The following is a 22,467-nucleotide window of genomic DNA, read 5'->3' as shown; positions in this document are numbered from 1 at the left end:
CTTGCGCTCTTCTGGAAGGTGGGCATCCCATATGGACTCTTTGCATCCTCGCTCGGAACGAGATGCCGAAGTTTTTGCTCTTTCCAAGGTTCGGACAGGCTCCTGGTTGCAGCGCTATTCTGTTCCTGGGCTGACGCCTCTTCTATGCTTCCCGTTACCCGTTATTCACAAGGCTTCTGAATGCGCAAGGACAGGGGCCCAGCTGATTCTGATCGTCCGCGTGGCCCAGCGCATTGGTTCTGCTGCTTGTGGACTGTCTGGTACGGACCTGTTCCCTGCCTTTTTACTGGATCTGAGTCAAAAGACAACAACGCGGCTGTTGTCCTCGGACCCCAGTCGCGGAACTCTCTCGCGTGGCTCTGCGTGGCTGACTAGTCGGTTGCATTGCTCTTCCCTTCAGTGAGTGCTTCTGGAAGTAGTGAAGCGTCATGAGGACGCATACGAAGCAATGGATAAGTTTTACGTGCTGGTCGGAGAGGGCTTCACCCCACGATGTTTCCATCAAATGTCTCGGATTACTATTGGTCGCTACAAGACAGCAGGTCGGTTCTCTCTTCGCGCTTTATTATGCGGCTATTCACTCCCTGGGATCGATGGCGCTCTGTCTCTCATCACCCATGTGGCTAGTATCTTGAAAGTCTGGAGCGTCGTTCACCCGCGTCCGCACCCAGCCCTTTGGATCTGAACCTTGTTGTCCCGTCTTAATGTTCCCACCGTTTGAGCGCTGGCTACCGTAGTTCCTCCTACTTGTCTGTAAGACGCATCCTGGTGGCATATTCTGTGGCGTGGTAGACTGCACCCTGGTGGAACCCCCGTATACGGTGTTTCCATCGGACAATACGACAATGAGGCCACCCCGCTTTCTCCCCGAAAGTGTAGTGCTTTCATGTCAACCAGGACATATTCCTACCCATCTAGTCGTTCCCGAAACTCTATCGTCCGCAGGGAGCAGCAGGTTGCATCTTAGACATGCGATCTAGGGCCTCGCGTTTAAGTAGAAGGACCAAACCGTTCCGCAAATCCCCTAGCTTTTTGTGTTCGCCATTAATGAGCGGGTATAGGTCTGCCCTTCCTCGCAGAGATCTCCTCATGGAGTGAGATCCTGTTACGCGGCCTGTACTGACACTCGTCTCCTTCGGCATTAACTGCGCACTCTACTAGAGCCAGATTCAATCCATGGTTCCTTGCTGAAGTACCATCCAGGAACATCTGCAGGCAGCGACTGGTCCCGTGCTACACCTTTGCTTCCCATAAACCCTGGTCAGCAGTCCAGGGATACGCAGCCCTTTGGCTCTGCCGTGTTACGCCTGTGATCTCTGCACTCCGACCCCCGCATGTAAGGCTTGGGAATACCTACTGATAATGAGCAACACTCGAGAAGAAACACAGTTACTCACCTTTTTGTAACTAGTTTGGTCTTTCAGATGTTCTATAATGCATCAACCGCCTCTTCTCCACATCGAGTAGCCGCAAGAAGGAACTGAGGAGCGGTGCGGCCGGCAGGTTATATTTACCCGCTATGGTGGCGCCACTCTAGGGGGCGACCTGCCGGCCCGCTGGAGTTGCTAGGGTAAAAGTCTTCCGACGAACGTGCACGCGCAGCGCATACACCTACTGGAATGGATATGAGCAACACATCTCGAAGAACAACAGTTACAAAGGTGAGTAACCGTGTTTTCATAACTCTGAGTGCTGTATACTCAATCACTATGTTGGGAAGGTGAACTGTGTTTACATTTTAGACCATGCATCCATCAGAATAGGGCCTCTCTTGTGCCAATGGGCTATCGACTCCTATATTGCTAACACAACAGGGAGTGAGAGGGGAAAAGAAACCAGTCCTAAAATGAAGCATAAGACAATTTGATCAATTTCTTATGTCAGTTGACCAGCATCGCCTTCCCAATAATCTAAAGTAGTCAGCCTTTTAACCTACTTCTCCATAAATTATATTAGCCCCAGTATCTGACTAACACTCCTAACTACCTAAGATAAACTCCTACATTTATAACAGACTCTGTAGACTGAGTGCAGTTCAAGAAGCACGTGCACTTTGGTCTGTTTTGCGTCTGTATACACCTAGAATTTGGAGGGCAGGATGAAACCTTTAACTATGGTAGACGTGGACAGTGTATCTTAGTTAACAACAGTAACTTCTGTTTCAAATCTACTTTACAACAGTCTTGGTTGGAACCTGTCACAAAAGAACAACACACACTGCAACTCTGTGACAATCTTTAGAGCACATATGCAAACATGTACAATTCCTTACTAAGTAGGTGCCTGGTTTGAGGAAGCAGTTAGATGACTAATTTGGGTCAGCACCCAGGAGGAAGTCTGTGTGTTACTTATCACCAGATCTTTGCTCAGCATCAGCTTTCACATGCAGGAGTTCACAGCAGGAGTTGACACTGCAAACAAAGGTGGAGCAAAGGATGGACATAAGTGTAGTTTTCTCCTGGTGTGCTAGTGGGCAACCCTAAATTACTGGAAAATACAGACCGTTAAAGATGCCTACATCTGAGATAGGTACCTAATGTCACTAGGAAGACTCCCAGGTGGCAGGCCCAGGACTCAGTTTTCTCCTTTCCAGGTGTATTTTGGCTTTCAGGAAGTGATGATGTGCTGAAGGAGACAGGCTGTTTTATCCCATTTCTGCTAGGTAGTCCAACTTGGTGCCTCCTCTTGGAAGTTCTGGTATGGACCAATCAGATGGCAATCCATATGTCTTCCAAAGAAGAGTTGTCCCCTCTCACTATCCAGTCATGGAATGAGGCATCACCTGTTGAGTACTGGCAACTGAGGCTGAAATTTCCAGTCTCTTTGTGCAACATATCTTGTCAGAACAGCTTGCGTAAGACAAATTGGCCATAGCTGTTGGTCCAACCATCTTGGGACATACCTTGAACAAGATCTGGTTTATTTTGGTCCCTTATCTCCAGAAGTCGGTTTCACTGGGCCCTCTTCACTGCATTCCTGGCCCAACTTTGCAATTATGCTTGCTCAGGTTGCATTTTCTCCATCAACTCTCTGCTAGCTGTGGAAATGTCCAGTTTAAAGTTAATAGAATATGGAAGAACTTTTATATAAATTATTTTATTCTCTTTAAACATATTTTAACTGTTAATTGTAGAATGCAAAGCCACTTCCAGAACTGTTCTGCAGAACAGCTGTATAAATCTTCCATTTTTTTTGTTCTTGTTTTAACAACAGTGGTAGGTCCTTGGTATTGTGAATGGACTGAATCTGCACGTTATTAATCACAGTTACCATTTCTGATTTATTCCACTCTGTGATCAAGTGTCCTTATAAAGACATAATTTGGTTTTCAGTTCCTTTTATTTTCTGTCTCAGCATAGGTTTATTTCACTTACTTGATAACATAAGCTTGATTGGATACATTAGCCTTAGTTCTTCAGTTTGTCACTAAACTAAAAGAAATCAATGTGAAAGCAACTTGTTTTTTTCCTCTCTAGTGGGATTGCCCTGCCATTAAAGTTTACACTGTTTTGTCCAGACTGTTTCACTGATAGTTGATTTCCCTTTGATACATATAACTTAATTTAATCACTGTAGTAGAGTCCATCAAGTTCCCTATTTTTCTCTACTGTATCAGGCGGCAACATATGATAGCTTCACTTTTTATATATTGTTTTTAATTCATTCACAGATGGGGGGGAAAGGGAAGTTTCTTCAACTGCACCAACAGTACATTCTTTTAAAAGGCTGCAGCAACTCTAAGCTTTCTCAGACAGCCAAAAGAGATCTTGCCATTAGCACTGGAGATTTTTTCTCAGCCTTCTGTCCTATATTTTCTAAATAACCTTTATGTCTGAGTAGTTTTTAAACAGTAATAACTTTAGGGCCGTAGTTACTAAAACACATACTCCGAGGTACTAGCATTATAGCAAAATAAATTTTCTGAAATACATCATCTTAACTATATTTTTTAAGGACTTGTTTCCTGCTCTGTGCCTGAGGTCGGAGCTGACAGATGGGTCCTTGATACATATTGAAACTTGTTTTACTCCATTAAAACATGTTTATAATGATTATTTTTTAATCTAGGACTTTTCTGCCAATCCTGACATGAGACTCAGCTTGGCAGGTGTGACATGTCAGAGAAAGAGAAGTTAAGGTGGTAGGATATGTTTCTCTAGCCAGACAAAAAATGGCCACAGGTTCTGCCACCCTTGCTTATGTTGAGTAAAACTGTATTCCTTGATTAGTTGTACCATTGACATTAGGGACTTTTCTAGGAACCAGCTGAAGGAAACAAATTAAATTTAAGGTTTCTGACACAGTTGAAATTTTACATAATTAACAGTGAATAAGAAATCAGGTGACATCTGTGCTTTCAGTTGTAATGTTTCATGATTTGCTTGGGTAGAAGCATACAAATGATTTGAGACTAGGAAATTGATCTAGATTCATAGACTTTAAGGTCAGAAGGGACCATCGTGATCATCTAGTCTGACCTCTTGCACCTTGCAGGCCACAGAACCTCACTCACCCACTCCTGTAACAGACCCCTAAATTCTGGATGAGTTACTAAAGTTCTCAAATCATGGTTTAAAGATTTCAGTCTGACCCTGGGGGAAAATTCCTTCCCGACCCCATATATGGCATACTGTTAGACCAGGGTTTCTCAAACAGGGATCGCTGCTTGTGTAGGGAAAGCCCATGACAGACCGGGCTGGTGTGTTTACCTACCCTGTCCGCAGGTCCAGCCGATCATGGCTTCCACTGGCTGTGGATCGCTGTTCCGAGCTGATGGGAGCTGCTGGAAGCGGCGTGGGATGAGGGACTTACTGGCCGCTGCTTTCAGCAGCTCCTGTTGGCCCGGAGCAGCAATCTGCAGCCAGTGGGAGCCGCAGACAGGGCAGGTAAACACACCGGCCTGGCCCAGCCAGGGGCTTTTCCTACCCAAGCAGTGACCCCTGTTTGAGAAACCCTGTGTTAGACCCTAAGTATATGGGGCAAGACCCGCCAGGCAGATACCTGGGAAAGAAGTTTCAGAACCATCCCTATCTAGTGTCCGATCTCCAGCTGTTGGGTATTTTTGCCACTGGCAGTCGCTGATGGGCCACATGCCATTGTAGGCTGTCCTGTCATACCAGCCACTCCATAAACTTTCAAGCTCAGTCTTGAAGCCAGTTAGGTTTTTTGCCCTGCCTCACTCCTATTGGAGGGCTGTTCCAGAACTTTACTCCTCTAATAGGGATCCTGCACCAATGATCAGAAAAATGATTTTTGATCATAGATTCCAGGCATGCACCATGTGCAGAACTCAGCAGATGCAATCCTCAGCCTTACTCCCACCATTGAAGAGGACATGCAGGCACAGAGGTTGATTTAAGCAGCAGACCACAACTGTATTAACTTAGCCTACTTTTCCATCATCTGTTCGCCCCCTCTGATGTACCAGACATTTAATTATGTCAGTGAGGGATTAACGGGCTCAAACCATGTAACCAATACTTAGTGGAGGACTTTCTTAAACATAACCTAGGACTCAGCTCGCTTTTCAGTTTTCTCCCTTGCCTCTCAGTCTGTGAAGACTTCAGATCTCCCCTTCTCTTTACAGCTGGGATGCCAATTTTAGTTGGGCGTATTCCTGTAGGTTTCATCAAATGATCTTCAATTAAAAATTGTGTCAATCTTTAATTCCTGGAGACTCCAGGACAATCCTGGAGAGTAGGCAACCTTATTTACAGGAAGAAGAACCTCTTCCTCCCCCCCCCCCCACCATATCCAAGGTCTTGATGGCCCTTTTAGCCTTTATCTGCGTTCAACACTGGCTGCAAATTGTAATGAACTAAACATTCCTATGTTATGTCCTCACATTAAAATTCCTGTTCTTACTCCTTTTAACCTAAACTGTGACTGCACAACACTGCAAGGAAGCCAAAAAACCCTCCAGACTCCTCTTTAATTGTGACAACTTGGAAAAAATAATTTTCTGATCCCCAAAACAGGCAATTAGTCAGACTCACACCATCCTAAAAACACAGCTCAGTATGCCTCAAGTTTAGGGTGGGAGGGCAGCAGCAGCAACAAGGAAGTTCTTAGGTGCAGGATTGCTTTACGTTCAGAGAGAGAATGAGTACTAGCTGGCTCCACTAATTGCCCCCCTGCCACACCTAGCCAGTAGGAGGCAGAGGAGTCCCTCCTTGAGACAAACATCCACATTCACATGGAGGCACAAGAAAGAGCTTGGCCACAGTATTTATGAGCATGAGCTCATCCCCCTCCCAGGAGCTGGTCCATTCCTTTGTTTACCAAACCAAGTTTTCCCCCCTTTCTTCTGAGACAGGGAAAGGCAACCCCAGAACTGACAATTAATCTGGTTGCCCTGAAGTGGCATTAGAGAGATGTTGAGTGTCTGCACTAGAGAGGAAGCATGACTACTCTGTCCTGGTCATGCGGGCTGGAATCCACAAAGGTCCCGCAGCCCGGACTTAGGCACTTATCTCTGAGAAAGGGTCAGGGCTTAGCACATACCCCCGATCAGCATCTCCCATTTACTGACTTAGGTGGCTCCCTGCCTAGCGTGCTGTTTTTTGTGAATCCCATTCCTAGGTACCTATCTCTCTCCATTCACAGTATAGGGAGTCTAGGTGCCTAAATTGGCTTTGTGGATCACAGTGTTGCTCCTATGATGTCCTAGGCACCTAAGAGTTAGGAGCAGGACACTCATCATTGCAAAACCCCAGTCTCTTCATGGATCTCACTCATGGTCTCGTGGCCTATGAGCAGCCAATTCGCAACTGACCTTCACTTTCCTACAAATAAAAAGTCAAGTGTATTCAGCAGCATTTATCTTTAGTTGCATAATTTATTATAAATTTGTACTTTTCCTGTAATTTTTTTTATAATGCTGAATAGTTGCAGTTGGATGATATATAGATGTCTGTGTGATAGCTGAAGGCACCACTGGTGTTAACAGGAGTTTAAGTACTGCATTATGGTGTGTGTGTGTATGTGTGTGTAAAAATAAATAAATTCCCCTCACCCCTATGGGTGGTATGTGTCTTCCTCAACCTCGGGTCCTCTACCAGAGGCCTGGGAGTTTGAGGGTCCTGCGCAGTATCTTAGCTGTTCCTAGCATTGCCTTCTGACAGAGAGCTCTGATGTTGTTCCTGGATCTGTTGGAGCCAACTACACCCAGCTTAAGGAAGTGTCACAGCCCTGAGTGCGTCCTACCACCACTTGGGACCGCACTTTGGCAATTCATTTCCACATCCTCTCTATTTCCTCTTTGCAGGCCCCTGGTATTCTTCAGCTTCTCACATGCTTCGTACTTGATGTTGCTGTCATTGGCACTGCTATATCTACCACCACGCTGTCCTTCTCTGGTCCTTGTCTATTACCACGAGTCTGGTTAATTGGCCAGTACCTGCTGTCCGTCTGGATCTGGAAGTCCCACAGAATTAGCCCTGCTATTCCCTCCACACGTGACCTTCTGTGGAATCTCCCATCTGGTCTTGGAGGGTCCTAGCCCATCACGCGTGCAGATGTTCCTGTAACAGCCAGCACCGGTTGTGCGTTGAGTGTAATGCGTTCCTGCCTGCATCTTCATCCGCCACTATTGTGGTTGGGACTGGTCTCTGAAGCCTCTGCACAGCTCGCAACCTGGGTCCTTTGAAGCTCACCAAGCCCGCCCATCTTCTTCCAGCGTGGTTTATAACAGTCTCGGGGTGTGACTTGGGGTGGAAACCTTCTGTGCATTCGGAGGAGCTTCCGGGTCTCACATCGGCAGCTCCATGTCTTCGTGTTGGCCAGCTCACTATACGCAGGTACTGATGACCGGCAGGGTGTAATCTGTTGATGGGTGGAGTCTTGTTCTTACCCACTGAGCTGGCCTCTCAGGGACCTGATTTAATCCTTTGGTGATACTGGATGTTGCTGTCCTTCTTGCCTCTCATCATGGTTTCCATGTGACTGTGGGACGCCAAGGTACTATGTAGCGGGTCGGTATTCTGCTATGTGGCCCGCTGGTAGTTCCACCGCATCAGTCTTGACTACCTTCCCTCTCTTCTATCCTATCTTCCGGCACACTTCTCACAGTCGGAAATGGACATCTCCCGATATCCTCACGTTGTAGATCCGGTCAGGTGGATTAAACGAGTTGTCTCGTTCATTCTTAGCATACAGCTCGTGTCAACCATGGTAGAAGAGGTGGCTGATGTAGTTCACTCCATGAACCTGTAACCAGTCCTTGTGATTATCTGGTTGAGGGGTTTTATAGCCTATGCAGAACAACAGCGGGGACGTGCATCACTTGGTATATACCCGCACTGAATGGCCCTTGTGCAAGCTCCTTGAGTTGACTTCCAGTGTTGTCTTTCCATAGTCCCATTGAGTTCTGAGGAAGGTCCTTAGTGTCCTGTTAACTTTGTAAAAGCGCCAGAACATTCAACGATCACGCTGGTCGGCATTGGAGTCGTAGGCTTTCCTTGTAGTCAATCCCAGGCTGTGCTCAGATTGGTCCTGTCTAGACCTTGAGTCTTGGCGACTGCTCTATCTATGAGCAACTGGTGTTGTGCCCCAATGCCCTATGAAAGCTGGCTCATGTACTGCCCATATGGTCTGAGGCTTGGCGGCTATGATGCCTGATGGACTTTCCAGTTGTGGGGAGGCAGGTTATTGTTTTCTCGGCTAGTGGACGGTTCTGTTTCCTTGCAGGGGTCTTCATGATCAGCAAACTGTCCTTCCTTGTGTCTGCGCAGGTGGGTGGAAGCCTGCTGCTAGCAGCTGGTTCATGCTGTGCTGCTAGGCTTCATAACATGCTGTTAGTCTTCTTTAGCCAGTAAGGTGTGTATCATGTCTGGTCCAGCTCTTCATGTTCTGATCCCGGCTGGATGTATTCTACTGTAGATGTGAACTGTGTTTTCGGTCGGAGATTGCCTGCCTGTCTCTGTTCTCAGTCTGCCAGCCACTTCCACTGGTGTATGAGTCTTCTCTTTCTTCCAGATGTTCTTCCAGTACTGTTCAGTTCGCGTTATTGTCTGCAAGTGGGAGGTACCCTTGGATTGGGTCTTTGGAGAACAGGACATTTACTTTTTGGCCTGCTCTCTGTGTATCTCTTAGCCTGGTCGCCAAGTGCTGTGAGCCTTGTTTATTCAGTTCTAGGCTTCAGATGGAGTCAGGGCCCTTGTATTTTTCAGTAGCCGAGTCTTATGCCTTAACCTCTACACCCTTCTGTAGTTCCACCAGCTGCAATAACTCTCTCCGAGTCGCCTTGAATCTTATCCTCCAACTCATTTTCATTTCAGGGTGGGTAACATACTGTTGTTCCTCTTGATTCGTGTAGCAGCATCTCCCAGGATTACAGAGACCGTAGCATATACCAGTCGATTGGCGTTGAGTTAGGTGGTAGTAGGATGTCATGAGGGCTCTATTGGCATCTTCTAAATACTATGCGGATGGTACTTTCCCTGAGGGCTTGCGTATCGGTCTCCAGGATTGACTGTAGCTAGTTGTCTTCATTCTTTATGGCCTCATATCAGCTCTGTGCTCTGCATGAGGAGGGTGGCAGTGAAAGTTTCAGCTTCGGTGTGGGCTGCACATCCACGTTGTCTTCCAGGTCTCTGAGTCTGGGATGTAATGTGGGAGTTGTCGATCTCAGCTGTGAGAGCAGCTTCCTCTTTACTATGTTGAAGCATTGGGTAACTAGCTGTTTCTCAGTAACGTGGGGATGGAGGTCTTTTTGTCCATCCATAGTCCCACTCATACGTTTCATAAGCCCCTCTGATTAGGTTTACTTCATTCCATCATCCGTCCTTCGTCTCGTCCATGATGGTTTGTTTTAAGTAGCCCACTTATCAGATTGTCCTGTCTGCAACATCTGGCGCGGAACCTTGTTAATCGGGCGACGTACCGAGCTGGCATGACTCTCCTAGTTCGTGTCACCTTCACTTTGGAGGTAGGCAGGTGAAGCGTTAGGAGGTCTTTGCCCAAGGACCCCTACTGGAAATTGTTACCAACGGGGATTTGAACCGTGGTCTCTCGTATCAAAGGGTGCACTCTTACCACTCCCTATCCAGTCGCGCTATATATATATATAGGTCAACTATGGCTTTCATGTCCTCATAATGTTATAAAATTAAATACTGTGGCGATATATTTTGACAAATATAGCTAAGATAAGAATGGATGAATGGACTCAAATTTCATGCTTCAAAGTATAAACTGATACTTGTAGAGGTCAAAAAGGTATCTCCTATTCCATTCCCTGCATCACAGCCCTCATTAGGTGTTTTTTTCCCCCTTGAAAACCTTCGAAGCCCCTGATGTACTAATACAGCCAGAGGCAGGATACTAGACTAGATTGTCCATGGATTGGATTATAAGGACTTCCTATGATAGAAAATACTGCATTTATTCTTGAGGGACTGGGTCTTCTGCAACGTGTGCAGCAAGCTAATACGTAAGGTAGATCACACAGTTCACAATAGAGTAATGGTTCCTAAAAAACTAGATAGATAAAGAAAAGTTAATTCTCAAGGAGAAAAGACATTATCTGTACAGTTCCTCAAATGTCTTGCTGTTTAGTTCCCATTTCTACTGTGTTCTTGTTTTTAAAGTTATTTAATTATGAATTATGTAATAATTCTCTTTAAAAGATTTCATCATTTTACTCAAAATCCTAAAGAATAAGACAGAGACAATTTGTTACATGCTTATTTTTTATTACTTCATCATGATAAAACTAAATTATTTTATAAACAATACAAGTAAAAAGGTTCCCTGGATGAAAATTTGTTAAATGTAACTATAGATTGAACTTCTTAACCTGTTGACATATGTTAATAATAAAATTTCCAGATAGTATGCATGAAAAAGTCCCTTATTTGAAAACCAATGTCTTTTGATGAGCATTGCTGAAAGTGGAATAAAGACCCTGCAAAGAGTCAAGCATGTGCTCTTTGTACTGTGAATAGTCTCATTGAGTGCTATGGGACTACTCACAGTGCATATAGTTAAGCATGTGCAAAAGTCTTTGCTATATTGGAGCCTAAATACATTTACTTTTTTCTCAGAACAGTGCTTTAAATAATTATTCAAAGTGTACATTAACAGTCAGCAGAGCAGTCTCCATGAATAACTTTGGTTTTGCATAAAGATGGCTTTACAAGGTGGATGGATGTATTTGAATTTTGACACTGAGGTCACTCATTGGTGATATTATAACCAGTAAGAACAATTTGCTGAATTTAGGTTAGACTAACTTAATTAATTAATTTATAATCAAATGTATGGACGTGGCTGTATTTGAAGTGAGAGATACAAACTTCTCAGAATGTGGTTCTAGCTGCAATTCAATATTCTGTCCTCAGCCTTGTCATCCCTTTTTTCTGTAATTGGTGAGCAGAGCTCTCCTCTGATCAGTTGTCTTATTTCAGCTGGACTTAGTAACGCATGAGCTTTCAAATTAGGCCAGTATATTTAGAATGGGTTTTGGCAGGACAATGTACTATGAGAGATGATCAGGAACTAACAGCAAAAATGACTTCCACATGAGTTGCTTTTGTTAAATTAACTTTCCTCAGTGAGGTCATTTAGAGGCCATAGTCGGTCATCAAGATCAATGCACAACATAACACTTGCCAGATTTGGTATAAATATTAAGTATGATGATCACAGAATGAATTTATTGCCTCATGATTATTTATTTTGTTTTCACATAGAATGAACAACATGCCTGGTGCTTCCTAGGGTGGCCAGAGCACCCAGTTGAAAAGAGATCCTGGTGGCTCTGGTGAGCACCGCTGACCTGGCTGTTAAAATTCCAGTTGGCAGCGCAGTGGGGCTACCCGGCTGTCTGCCCAGCTCCGTGCGGCTCCCTGGAAGCAGTGACATGTCCCTCCGACTCCTCGGTGGATTGCTGGCCACAGGGGCTCTACGTGCTGCCTTTGAGCACTGGCTACAGCTACCAGTGGCTGGCAACCGCAGCTAATGGGAGCTGCAGAGGTGGCATCTGTGGGTGGGGGAAGTGCGCAGCAGAGCACCTTGGCCAGCCTTCTGCCTAGGAGTTGGACGGACATGTCGCTGCTTCCTGGGAGCTGCTTAAGGTAACTACTTCCCAGAGCCTGCACTCCTGACCTCCTCCCATACACCAGTCTTGAGCCCCATTCTGCACCCAAATACCTTCTCAGAGCCCATACCCCACTCTCCCTCCACTGTCTCCGTCCAGAGCCCCTTCCTGTACCCCAATTCCCTGCCCCAGCCCAGCGCCCCCCCCCACTGCACCACAGAACTCACACCTCCAGACAGAGCCCTCACTTTTTCCTGCACCCTAATCTCCCACCCCAGCATGGAACTCATCCGCACCCTGAACCCCTCATTTCTGGTTGCACCCTCAAGCTCTTACCCCCAGCTGGAGCCCTCACCCCCTCCTGCACGCCACCCCCCTTCCCCATCCCAGTGAAAATAAGCAAGTGAGCGAGGGTGGGGGAGAGCAAGCAATGGAGGGAGGGCAGGTTGGAGTGAGCATGGGTAGGGCCTCGAAGAAGGAGCGGGGCCTCAGGGCAGGGGTGGGGCAAGGGTGTTCTTTTTCTGCAGTTAGAAAGTTGTCCACTATATGCTTCAAACAAGCATAAAGGCAGAGTGCCCTGAACAGCTGGCTCTGAGCATTTTAATGTTTCCACGCTAACAACTCTAAAATAAATATGCTATGCCTTTTTTATTGAATATTGCTAATATTAATGACTTTCATAAGGATCTCAAAGGACCTGAGTCAATTCCCACTGAAATAAATGGTAGTCTTTTATAGATGGATAAAGTTTTCATTCAGGATCGCATATTGTGGACATTTGGTGACATGAAGAACAGAGAGCAGATGCTTTGTTCTGCTTTAATAATTAGTTGTGTGCATGTTTTCACATTTGTAAATATAACAAGTATGAACAAGTTCCAAAATGATTTAACTGTTTTGCTGCTGGCCTTTAATTCAGCCCCTGTACACTGACAGACCTCAGCATTGTGTGAAGTGCTGTTACTTCTCTGGAGTATTGCTACATATGGTGGCATAGGGACTTTCTTGCAGCATGTTTCCTACACAGACAAATACATGAGACAGCAAGTAAATTTTCTTTTATATTGATATGTGCCCTATGTGAATAGACTGTATATTTATGTTTGGGGGGGTATGGGATGCTCTAGTAGAAATAAACTAAAGATGTTCAGGAATAAAATGGGTACAATGTGGTGACAATCAATTTAGATGAGAATCCTTCCTGGGTGCAGAGGCAGGACTAGATTACTCAAGAGGCTCTTTCAAGTACCTGTAGTTCTGAGGTAAGCACACAGGCCAACATTTTCAAAAGTGACTAGTGGTTTGGGGTGCCCAAGCTGAGGTACCAAAAACCTCTCTCACCTTCCAGGTGTTTCAAGTTGGGAACCCAAAAGCACTAATCAGTCTTGCAAAACTTGGCTATTAGCTAATATTTTTACATTTTGATGCACAAATATAGGCACCCAAATCCATATTTTGATTACCTAAATAAGTGACCTGACTTTCAGAGCAGCTGAGCAATGGGAGCTGCAGGTGCTCACTCCTTTGAAGACAAGGCCATTCATTTTATGTATCTGAATATGCGTTTTTGGTGTCTAACTTATGAGTTTCATGTTTCAGTGTCTAATCACTGCATATTTGCTGAATATGCTTGTATGCAGTTGGCCTAATCATTTAGATTTTTACTAGATTCTATATTTACTTTTTTTTTTTTTTTTGCTTTTGAGTGCCTTTTGAAAATGTAAAATGAAAACACTATTTGATCTGGATATTTTATTTGATCCAAGTGCTCAGAAAAAAATCTTGCCTTTCTTATCTCCTTCTTTTGTTTTTGTTTTATAGGAGACACATGAAATTGTGGCCATCAAGAAATTCAAAGACAGTGAAGGTAATTACTTCTTCTGTGACCGTTTGTGTAAATAAACATGTTGCGGATACTTGATGAAAATACAAGACCTCACATATGAGAGAGAACTTAAAAATGACAACCTCAGTGATGATGTGTTAGCTATACTAGTGTCCTGTGCTTTGATACATTAGCTCCTGTATGAAGGCTAGACTGTGCCCTTAAACTAGGTAGCCACACAAAGGAATAAGCTCCACCTCCCTATCCCCACCTTCCTCTCCTATGCAGCCATATTAGCTTTTCCTGGATTATGGCACCAGGCAGAGTGGCAAGAGTAGGGACTGGGCTGCGTACAGGATAAGGAAATGAACAGAGCAAAGACTCCCCTCACTATTGTCCATGCACTGACCATCAGAGCTGGCCAGGCATAAGCAGGGGAATAAGTCAAGTGTGAGGTGACTTTCTGTCCCACTGTAGATCAAAGGGGTAGCAGTTGAGCAATTTTTACCCAAAGAGACATAATTTCTTCCTGAGATGTTGCAGCTATGTCTGACCACTTATGCTGGGTGTTGGTCTAATGGCTCATTATAGCCTTCATTACAAAGCTCAAAATTGCCACCCATTAGATTTTGGTAAATATTTTATCTGTGCTGTTTGCCATGGGATGTGGCCAATGAAGATGCAATTGGTTGTCACGGATGTATCAGGGAAGTTAATTTACCTCTGTGTTACTTCATCAGTGCAAACTCTGACCAACACCAAGATGCCTGGATATTCAGCAAGTCTTTTAGCTTTGTCATTCCTAAGTCCTGTTTTATACCTAAAACAGAAAATACTGGCTGAAATGAATTGTGATGATCCCTATCAAACAAATCATCACAATATTTCGGAATAGTTTTTCAGAACTGGAGCTGGCTATTGAAGAGAGAATCCTGTCATAGAAAACAACAGTCTCTGAGCTCTTCACAGGATGCTTTATTCTGCCCAGATTTCAGGAACTACATTGAATGGCTTATAGAACACATGATTATCTTTCTGTTTCTTTCTTTTTGTCAGTAAATGTCACAAATCAACGTAAATTTCACCGTACATATAAATCAATAAAAACCAAAAAAAGCTTTAAACCAAACATCAATATAATCCACTGAAATTATTCTGAAAAAACAGAATGTCAAGTCTAACAGTATGGAAGACAGTGGCTGGCTGACTGGCTTGCTTTATTTATTTTTTTAATTAACATTTATACTGCATTGTTGCCCAGAGGACAGCCAGGTCAGAGCCCCATTGTGCTAACTTATAGTAAATGACAGTCCCTGTCTTAAAGAGCTTAGAATCTAAAAGTAGTCATCTAAGATTGAAATCCTAGACTCCGTGGAACAACAGGTTCAAATCTTTACTACATCAACTTTAGCCCTTCTGAGATGAATGAATTGAGTGTCTGTATCATTGAACACTATATTGAAAGTATCTTGTGTGAAACCTTTAGAACAGAAATTCTGTGTGTTCTGCTCAGTTTTTCTCTCCATGGCTGGTAGAGCTCTATGGTACTTTTCAGAGTGGTATGGGTTTGTCCTTAGGGTCATTTTTGGTCAATGATTTTTCTCCCCACTGTTTGCAGTGTGCTATGCACCGAGTTCCCGCTTCATTGATGCTGTCCACTGTGTACATATAATTGGTAGTGCATGCTAAGATTCTTCAGCATGAATAGCATGTAAATGCAAACAATTATCGGATAACCAAAAATTTGAAGAGCGGTGGAGTGAGGAATATCAAGTTCGTACATGATTGTACAATATTTTCCCTCTTCTGATGCAGACAGAGCCAGCCAAGCAGCAGAGGGAGCGCAAGTTAAATCATAAACCTTAGTCAGTGGTATCAGAGAGAGAGAAGTGTGCAGTGATTATTCTTTGAATGTTTAAAACTAGAGTGCTTGAAGTCCATTGTGATAGTTGTATATGTGGACTGGCAGATATAATTATATTTAGTACCTAGGTCACTTAAATAGCTTACAGTTTTTAGATTGCTTTTTACTGTGAATGTCCCCTGAATTTTGTACGTTAGTGTACAGATTGTTAACCTTGATTACTAAGGTTATTGTTGCTCTCTGCAAAGTTTTGTTTTACCACACTTACCATTGTTTGTTTATCTTCTAGAAAATGAAGAAGTCAAAGAAACCACTTTACGAGAGCTTAAAATGCTTCGCACTTTGAAACAGGAAAACATAGTGGAGCTGAAAGAAGCTTTCAGAAGAAGAGGAAAATTGTACTTAGTGTTTGAATATGTGGAAAAAGTGAGTTGATCTTTTACATCTCTTTCAGGGCAAAATATCAAGTAATTTATCAACAATAAATACAAGGATTTGAACTCTAAAAATGAAGGTATTTTAATCTAGGAATGGGAAACCAAGAAATTAAATAAAGTGTAAACAGAATGTATATATCTTGTCCCTTCTTCTGCTAAGAAAATTACCCAAATGACGTAGGTAATAATATTTACATAGTACAGTGAAGCAGAGATGCAAAATCAAACAAGGATTATTAGACTGAAATATGTGTCATTTGAGAAAAGATTGTTTGTTTTTTTGACCAAAGGTCCATAAACCAGTTTAATTTGAAGGTTGAATGATTAAGTGTTTACCTCAAGATTCCTTCTGTAGTATGTTTTCCAAAACACAAGGAACATAGATTGCTTGTCCTCGTGTATCCGTTGTTTTTTTCTCTTTTCTTGTTAAAAATAGGGTTGCTCTTTTTTTTTTTTTTTTTTTTTTTCCACATAGAAATCCAATCTTTGGAAGACAGTTTGAAATATTTGAAACGAACTAAATTGTAGGACCCCACAAAATCTCCATATAACTGACTGACTTAAATTCCTTCCATCCCTGACCACATCAGAACCCATTCCACTGTTTTCTTTTTACCCCTATACTAGCACTCCTTACACCTCGATCTGCTTCTCATGAGAGAGCGCCCAGGACAGACTAGTTCTCTGCTATTTCTGTAAGCCCTCTAGGGCAAGAGTAGGCTGTAGCTCTGTATTCTAGACTCTGGTTTCTGTGTCTTTTCATTTGGAAGAAAAAAAAACACTTATTTTTCCTGGAACCTTCATCTTCCCTTGCTCTGTTTTCTAAAATTATAATTTTATGTCCTTCTGGTGCTGTGTTATCTTCAGTTTAATCCCCCTATATATAGTCCTGCCTACCCTTAGTATTTGTTGCTAACAAGGTGTGCAGTACTTGCTGTATGAGTATTCGAGACTCCTAACCACTAATCGCTTCCCTTTCTTGAGATTATAAAATGATCATGTACTGTGGTCTGAAACGTCTAGGGTGAGGTGACACTAAGCCTATATTGCATATTCTGGTTCTTTTGTCCATAAATTTTGTGATGCACTACCTGACAATCAGTTAATTCCTACTGCATTAGTTCCTCTGTAGCCTTAATGTCTGGATTCTAAAGTTCCTGTTTTAATTAACCTGTGCTCACTATGATCAGTGCAGTCTTCTGTATGTTAACCGTGTGTGTATAAAAATATGAATATGGAAAATGCTGTATATTTAATTATATTTGTAGTTACTTACTTTATATAGTTTTTATTAATGCTGACAGTCCTAAAACTACTATACCGAAAGTACAGAAGACCAACATAAGGAAGAAGATGAATATTTCAACTGTGTATTTTAATAATCACGTTTTGAATTATTAATAAATATCAAAAGAATACAGTAGGTTTCACATGTTTCCATTATTCATTTCCTTCCTGTGTTAGGAAGGAAATGTATTTTTGTGACCCAACGTTACTTTTTATTAACATAAAATTATATTATCATGAGGGTAGCTGCTATGCATAATTTTCACTTGGTATCATTATTGTTGTAATTATCTCTATTTTCAATTACACTTAACAGTTTATAAATTATTCTTGCTTTCATAATGTGTTAAATGAATTCCACAGACTCTTACAGATATTCTTCAGGGCCATGATAAATGTATATGCAATTCTTATATTTTAAGTGAGGCGGAGGGAGAAGAATGGAAAAAATGTTGTACAGTTAGCCAATTTCTGCTGGTCGATAAGCACATTTTGTCCTTTAAAGAGTATTATCTCTGCAATGCTAAAATCCAGATTACACTAATCCGAATTTAACTAGTCTTCTTTTTCCATCATCTCCTTAGCTGACGTTGTCGATAAGCATATAGGATTATGCTTCACCCGCTTGATACTGCTATTCTTGTTCAGATTAGAACACTAAGGAATTTACTGTCCTATTTGTCCAGGTTTTTACAGTACCACCAGTGAACAATACTCTTGTCTTAATAGACATATCTGTAATCATTTGTCCATACTGTAGATATGGATTTAACAAAACCTGTACCCCATAGTCTTAAATTACTAAATCTATCAATAGATTGAAAAGCATTCAAGTGCCTTTCGAATACTACCATATTTTAAAAAAAATTTTGATTTTAGTATATGCTTTGTAATTTGTATATGTATGTTAAGACAGCTTCCAAGAATAACCTCAAAATTAGATTGTAGATTAGGAGATAATGTGCACCAAAGGCGAAGTGAAATGCTTTTGTAAATGTTAAATTCCCAAATCAATAACTGTATACTTTGTGGAAAACAAAATATCCAAAAATATTTTTTTCCATTTTGCAGCACAGGGATCAGAATTTTGTTTCCCTTGCAAGGACCATAAGCAGTAATTAACTATTGGTATATGTTCAAGTAATGGTGTTTCAGGCTTTTGAGGCTGATGTTCTCACATCCCCCTTCCTAATGAAACTCTCCTCTGTACTCTAGAGAGCAGCTGCTGCCTACCACCCATTCAAATGAGATTTAGCGTAGACTAATCTCTATTGTACATTTCTGCACACAAAGTTGATTGGGAGGTAGCAGGCCTTTTCCAACATAACTGAAAACTCAAGCCTTAGCTGCACAAGGGTTTCGTACCAATATAACTATTTTGGTTAGGGGGTCTGATTTTTTTTTTCTACTGAAATAGTTAAATTGGTACAACCATTTAGTGTTGACGCAGTTATCCATGTAAGCGTGCTACAGCTTATTTTCCCTTCTCTCTGGGAATAGGTAGCTATACGGGTATAGTTAAAGCAGTGTAATTTTGTGTGTAGACAAGGTCTTAGTATGTGAAACTAGTACTGGCTGAAAAGTTTTTAGGAAGCACTGGCATAAACTATTGCAGGATATTTAGTAAAATGCTTTGCTTTAGAGAAGTGTTCATATTGTCACACCATGCAGGGGAATTCTGTTCTGTTCTAAGCAATTATTTATAAATAAAATAAGCTCATACTGAATATTTTTAGCAGTTTAAATCTGTCTACTAATTATTTGGGGGTTTAAGCAATTATATTTTAACAAGAGTTTTTGGTTCCCCTTTACAGAAGATGGTATTCACTAGATCTTTGTCTAGAATGAAAGCTGGCTATATATGGCTAGATTATGGCCCTTGGATATTATACTACTGGTTTGCAAAGCTAGGTTTACTGGCATAATTATAGTACTTTAGTATGTTAGAATCATATTATGGGTAAAGCTACTTTTAGCAATTAATATCTATATTTTAAACATTTAGAATATGCTTGAATTGCTAGAAGAAATGCCAAATGGAGTTCCACCGGAAAAAGTAAAAAGCTATATCTACCAATTAATCAAAGCAATTCACTGGTGTCATAAGAACGACATTGTTCATAGAGGTAAGTGTGTATAGCTTTCCACATGGAAATGAACCCCTTGTAGTAATTTTCTTTTTATAGGGAAAGGCTCTACAGCTTGTAAAAATTTTCATAAATGTGTTTGGATTTATTTTAAACAAAAAGTTTCCTTTAAAACTATATTTAAGTGGATTTAGAAAAATTACTTCAATTTAGCTAAGCTCTGAAGTCACCTAAATGACTTCAGATACTACCATATAATTACCTGTGCAGACAGACTTCTCTTCAAACAAGACTGCTAAAGTTTTTCTCCCTCGAAGCCACCAAAAGCATGGGATCCTAAGACGACTTTAAAAATATAATAGGCTACTGACTCCTAGGTATCATTAGAGACAAAATTGTACCATTTGCTTAGGCGCCGTAAGCCCGGGGAGGCGAGAGAAGTGAAGCAGCCCCAACGGGCTTGTGGAGGAGGCAGGGCAGGGGTGAGCTGGGGTGGGGAGTTCCCCTGTGTGCCGCCCCCTCCCCCCCCGATTTGCTGCAGGCGGCCCTCCCCGCGCTCCCCTGCCCCAGCTCCCTAAATGCCGGCGGTGACTGGTGCAGCCGAAGATCCGGCTGCTGCGGTCGCTGCTGAAGAAATCCCCCCTCCCCCCCCCCAAATTCTAGTGCCCTACGTGACTGCCTAGGTTGCCTAAATGGTTGCACCGGCCCTGGCTACCCCTGATACATGACATACTGTAAGGTGTGACTTTATCTACTTTTAATTATGTTCTTACTTTATAAAGCCTTGTTTTCCAGTGTGGTTCCACAAGGTGGCTTTTTGTTTTTGTCTTTTGTTTTTTGTTTTTCCTTAGTGGATGATTTCAATACATAATGGAATACAAATAGAGAACAAAATGACTTACAAATGAAATTAAACAAAATACAGGGGAGAGAACTTTTCTCAAGTACATTGTAAAAATATAACTACTCTATACAGGTTGCATGTACTCAATAGGTACTGTACAAAATATATCTGAGTAAACAATACGTTTATAGAATCATAGACTTTAAGGTCAGGAGGGACCATTATGATCATCTAGTCTGACCTCCTGTACAATGCAGGCCACAGAATCTTACCCACCCACTCCTGTATCAAACCTATCTCTGAGCCATTGAAGTCCTCAAATCATGGTTTAAAGACTTCAAGGTGCAGAGAATCTTCCAGCAAGTGACCCATGCCCCACACTGCAGAGGTAGGCGAAAACCCCCCAGGGCCTCTGCTGATTTGCCCTGGAGCAAAATTCCTTCCCCACCCCAAATTTGACAATCAGCTAAACCCTGAGCATGTGGGCAAGACTCACCAGCCAGACACCCAGGAAAGAATTCTCTGTAAAAGCAGTAATGTATTTGTGCAAGTTTTTTCATGAGATTGAGGGATTTCCACTCCATACGGCTGAATGCAGTGTCTTGCCTGGTGTCAAGTATCAGAGGGGTAGCCATATTAGTCTGAATCTGTAAAAGTTCTCTGTAGTAACTCAGATCCCACCCCATCTAACATCCCATCACAGGCCATTGGACATATTTTACTGCTAATAGTCAAAGAGCAGCTTGGTCTACAACTCCTGCCTATGAAACTAGAGAGCAAAAATATTTCTAGAAGACAAACACAATGAGCCCCAGAAGGTAATTTTCAGTGTACAAATATTGAGCTTACATATCCTACATTTTGCTAATAAACTGGGTAATTAAATGACATTTCCACATGCACAAGTTGATTTTGTGCCTGTGCATAAGTGCAAGTGCAGATTTACTCTTCCCATGTTTCTTCTGAGAAATTTGTAAAAGAAACCACAATACAGAAGCTATGAGTGTTACTTGTTTAGAAAAGTGCAGGATTGTTTGTTTGAAAATTAGTTGTACAGATTACAAGTACTTTCTACTATGGCCTGTTTTTGTTATGGAGATATGCCTATCTCCTAGAGCTGGAAGGGACCCCAAAAGGTCATTGAGTCCAGCCCCCACCTTCACTAGCAGGACCAAGTACTGATTTTTGCCCCAGATCCCTAAGTGGCCCCCGCAAGGATTGAACTCACAACCCCGGGTTTAGCAGGCCTATGCTCAAACCAGTGTACTATCCTTCCCTTCCTCCCTGTCTCACTGTAATTCTCTTACAATTAAATAAGTTGAAAATTAAAAATGGACATAAGGAACTGTCTTACTTTTTTTTCTCCTTATTCTGATATTTCAGATATCAAACCGGAAAATCTCTTAATTAGCCACTGTGATGTTCTGAAGCTGTGTGACTTTGGTAAGTTGCTTATTTCTTATTTTTTTGAAAGAATCACTTTTTACCTTAAAAATTCCACATTGTTTATTTGTAAGTTCTCCAGCACGTGTATTTTGAGCACATTTTAGTGGTCAGTATTCATTATGTTCATATTTCTGGGTAGCAAGTTAATTTGTAAAGATCTCTAACCTTTGATTTGGACCTCTTAAGTTTTTATATATACTCATTCTGTAAATAAAATATGGTTCCCAAAGAGCCATAGGTTGACATATTCCTATAATATTCATTTTCTTTTCAACTATTGGCAGAGATTTTCTTATGTGCAGTTCAGAGGATTAATCAAGTATGAGGCATCTTAACTGTGTGGACCTGTTTGGGCCACACATCAGTAATTTTTCATTATTCTTTGTTGTATCATAAATAATTTAGTATGTTGAATAAGTATTGGTTTACTGCAGGCCTGCATAACTCGTAAAGCGGCGAGGGCCACATTACTCCAAAGAGAACAGCTGAGAGCCGAAACCTCCCGGCCTCGCAGAAACACCCTGCCCCAGGGCCACCCAGCTCTGCGGAAACAAACCCTCCTTCCCCAGCACCGCCCCACCAAAACAGCTGTGGGCCAAAAAGGAAGGTTGGGGGTGGGGAGGTGATACTTGATTTT

General features: G+C 42.3%; 1 protein-coding gene across 4 annotated transcripts in view; it reads left to right on the top strand.

Moving 5' to 3' along the window:
• Positions 1-22,467, top strand: part of CDKL5 (cyclin dependent kinase like 5) — a 244,224-nt gene that overhangs the window by 146,973 nt on the left and 74,784 nt on the right. For all 4 annotated transcript variants that reach the window (XM_032763401.2, XM_032763402.2, XM_032763399.2 and 1 more), the window contains 4 exons: positions 13,862-13,907; positions 16,019-16,155; positions 19,459-19,579; positions 21,768-21,827. In XM_032763401.2, coding sequence (XP_032619292.1) covers positions 13,862-13,907; positions 16,019-16,155; positions 19,459-19,579; positions 21,768-21,827 — 364 coding nt within the window. The remainder of the gene's footprint in view (positions 1-13,861; positions 13,908-16,018; positions 16,156-19,458; positions 19,580-21,767; positions 21,828-22,467) is intronic.

The sequence above is a fragment of the Chelonoidis abingdonii genome, chromosome 1, assembly GCF_003597395.2.
Source record: "Chelonoidis abingdonii isolate Lonesome George chromosome 1, CheloAbing_2.0, whole genome shotgun sequence".
Lineage (NCBI taxonomy): Eukaryota > Metazoa > Chordata > Testudines > Testudinidae > Chelonoidis > Chelonoidis abingdonii.
This window is presented reverse-complemented; position numbering and strand designations above follow the sequence as displayed.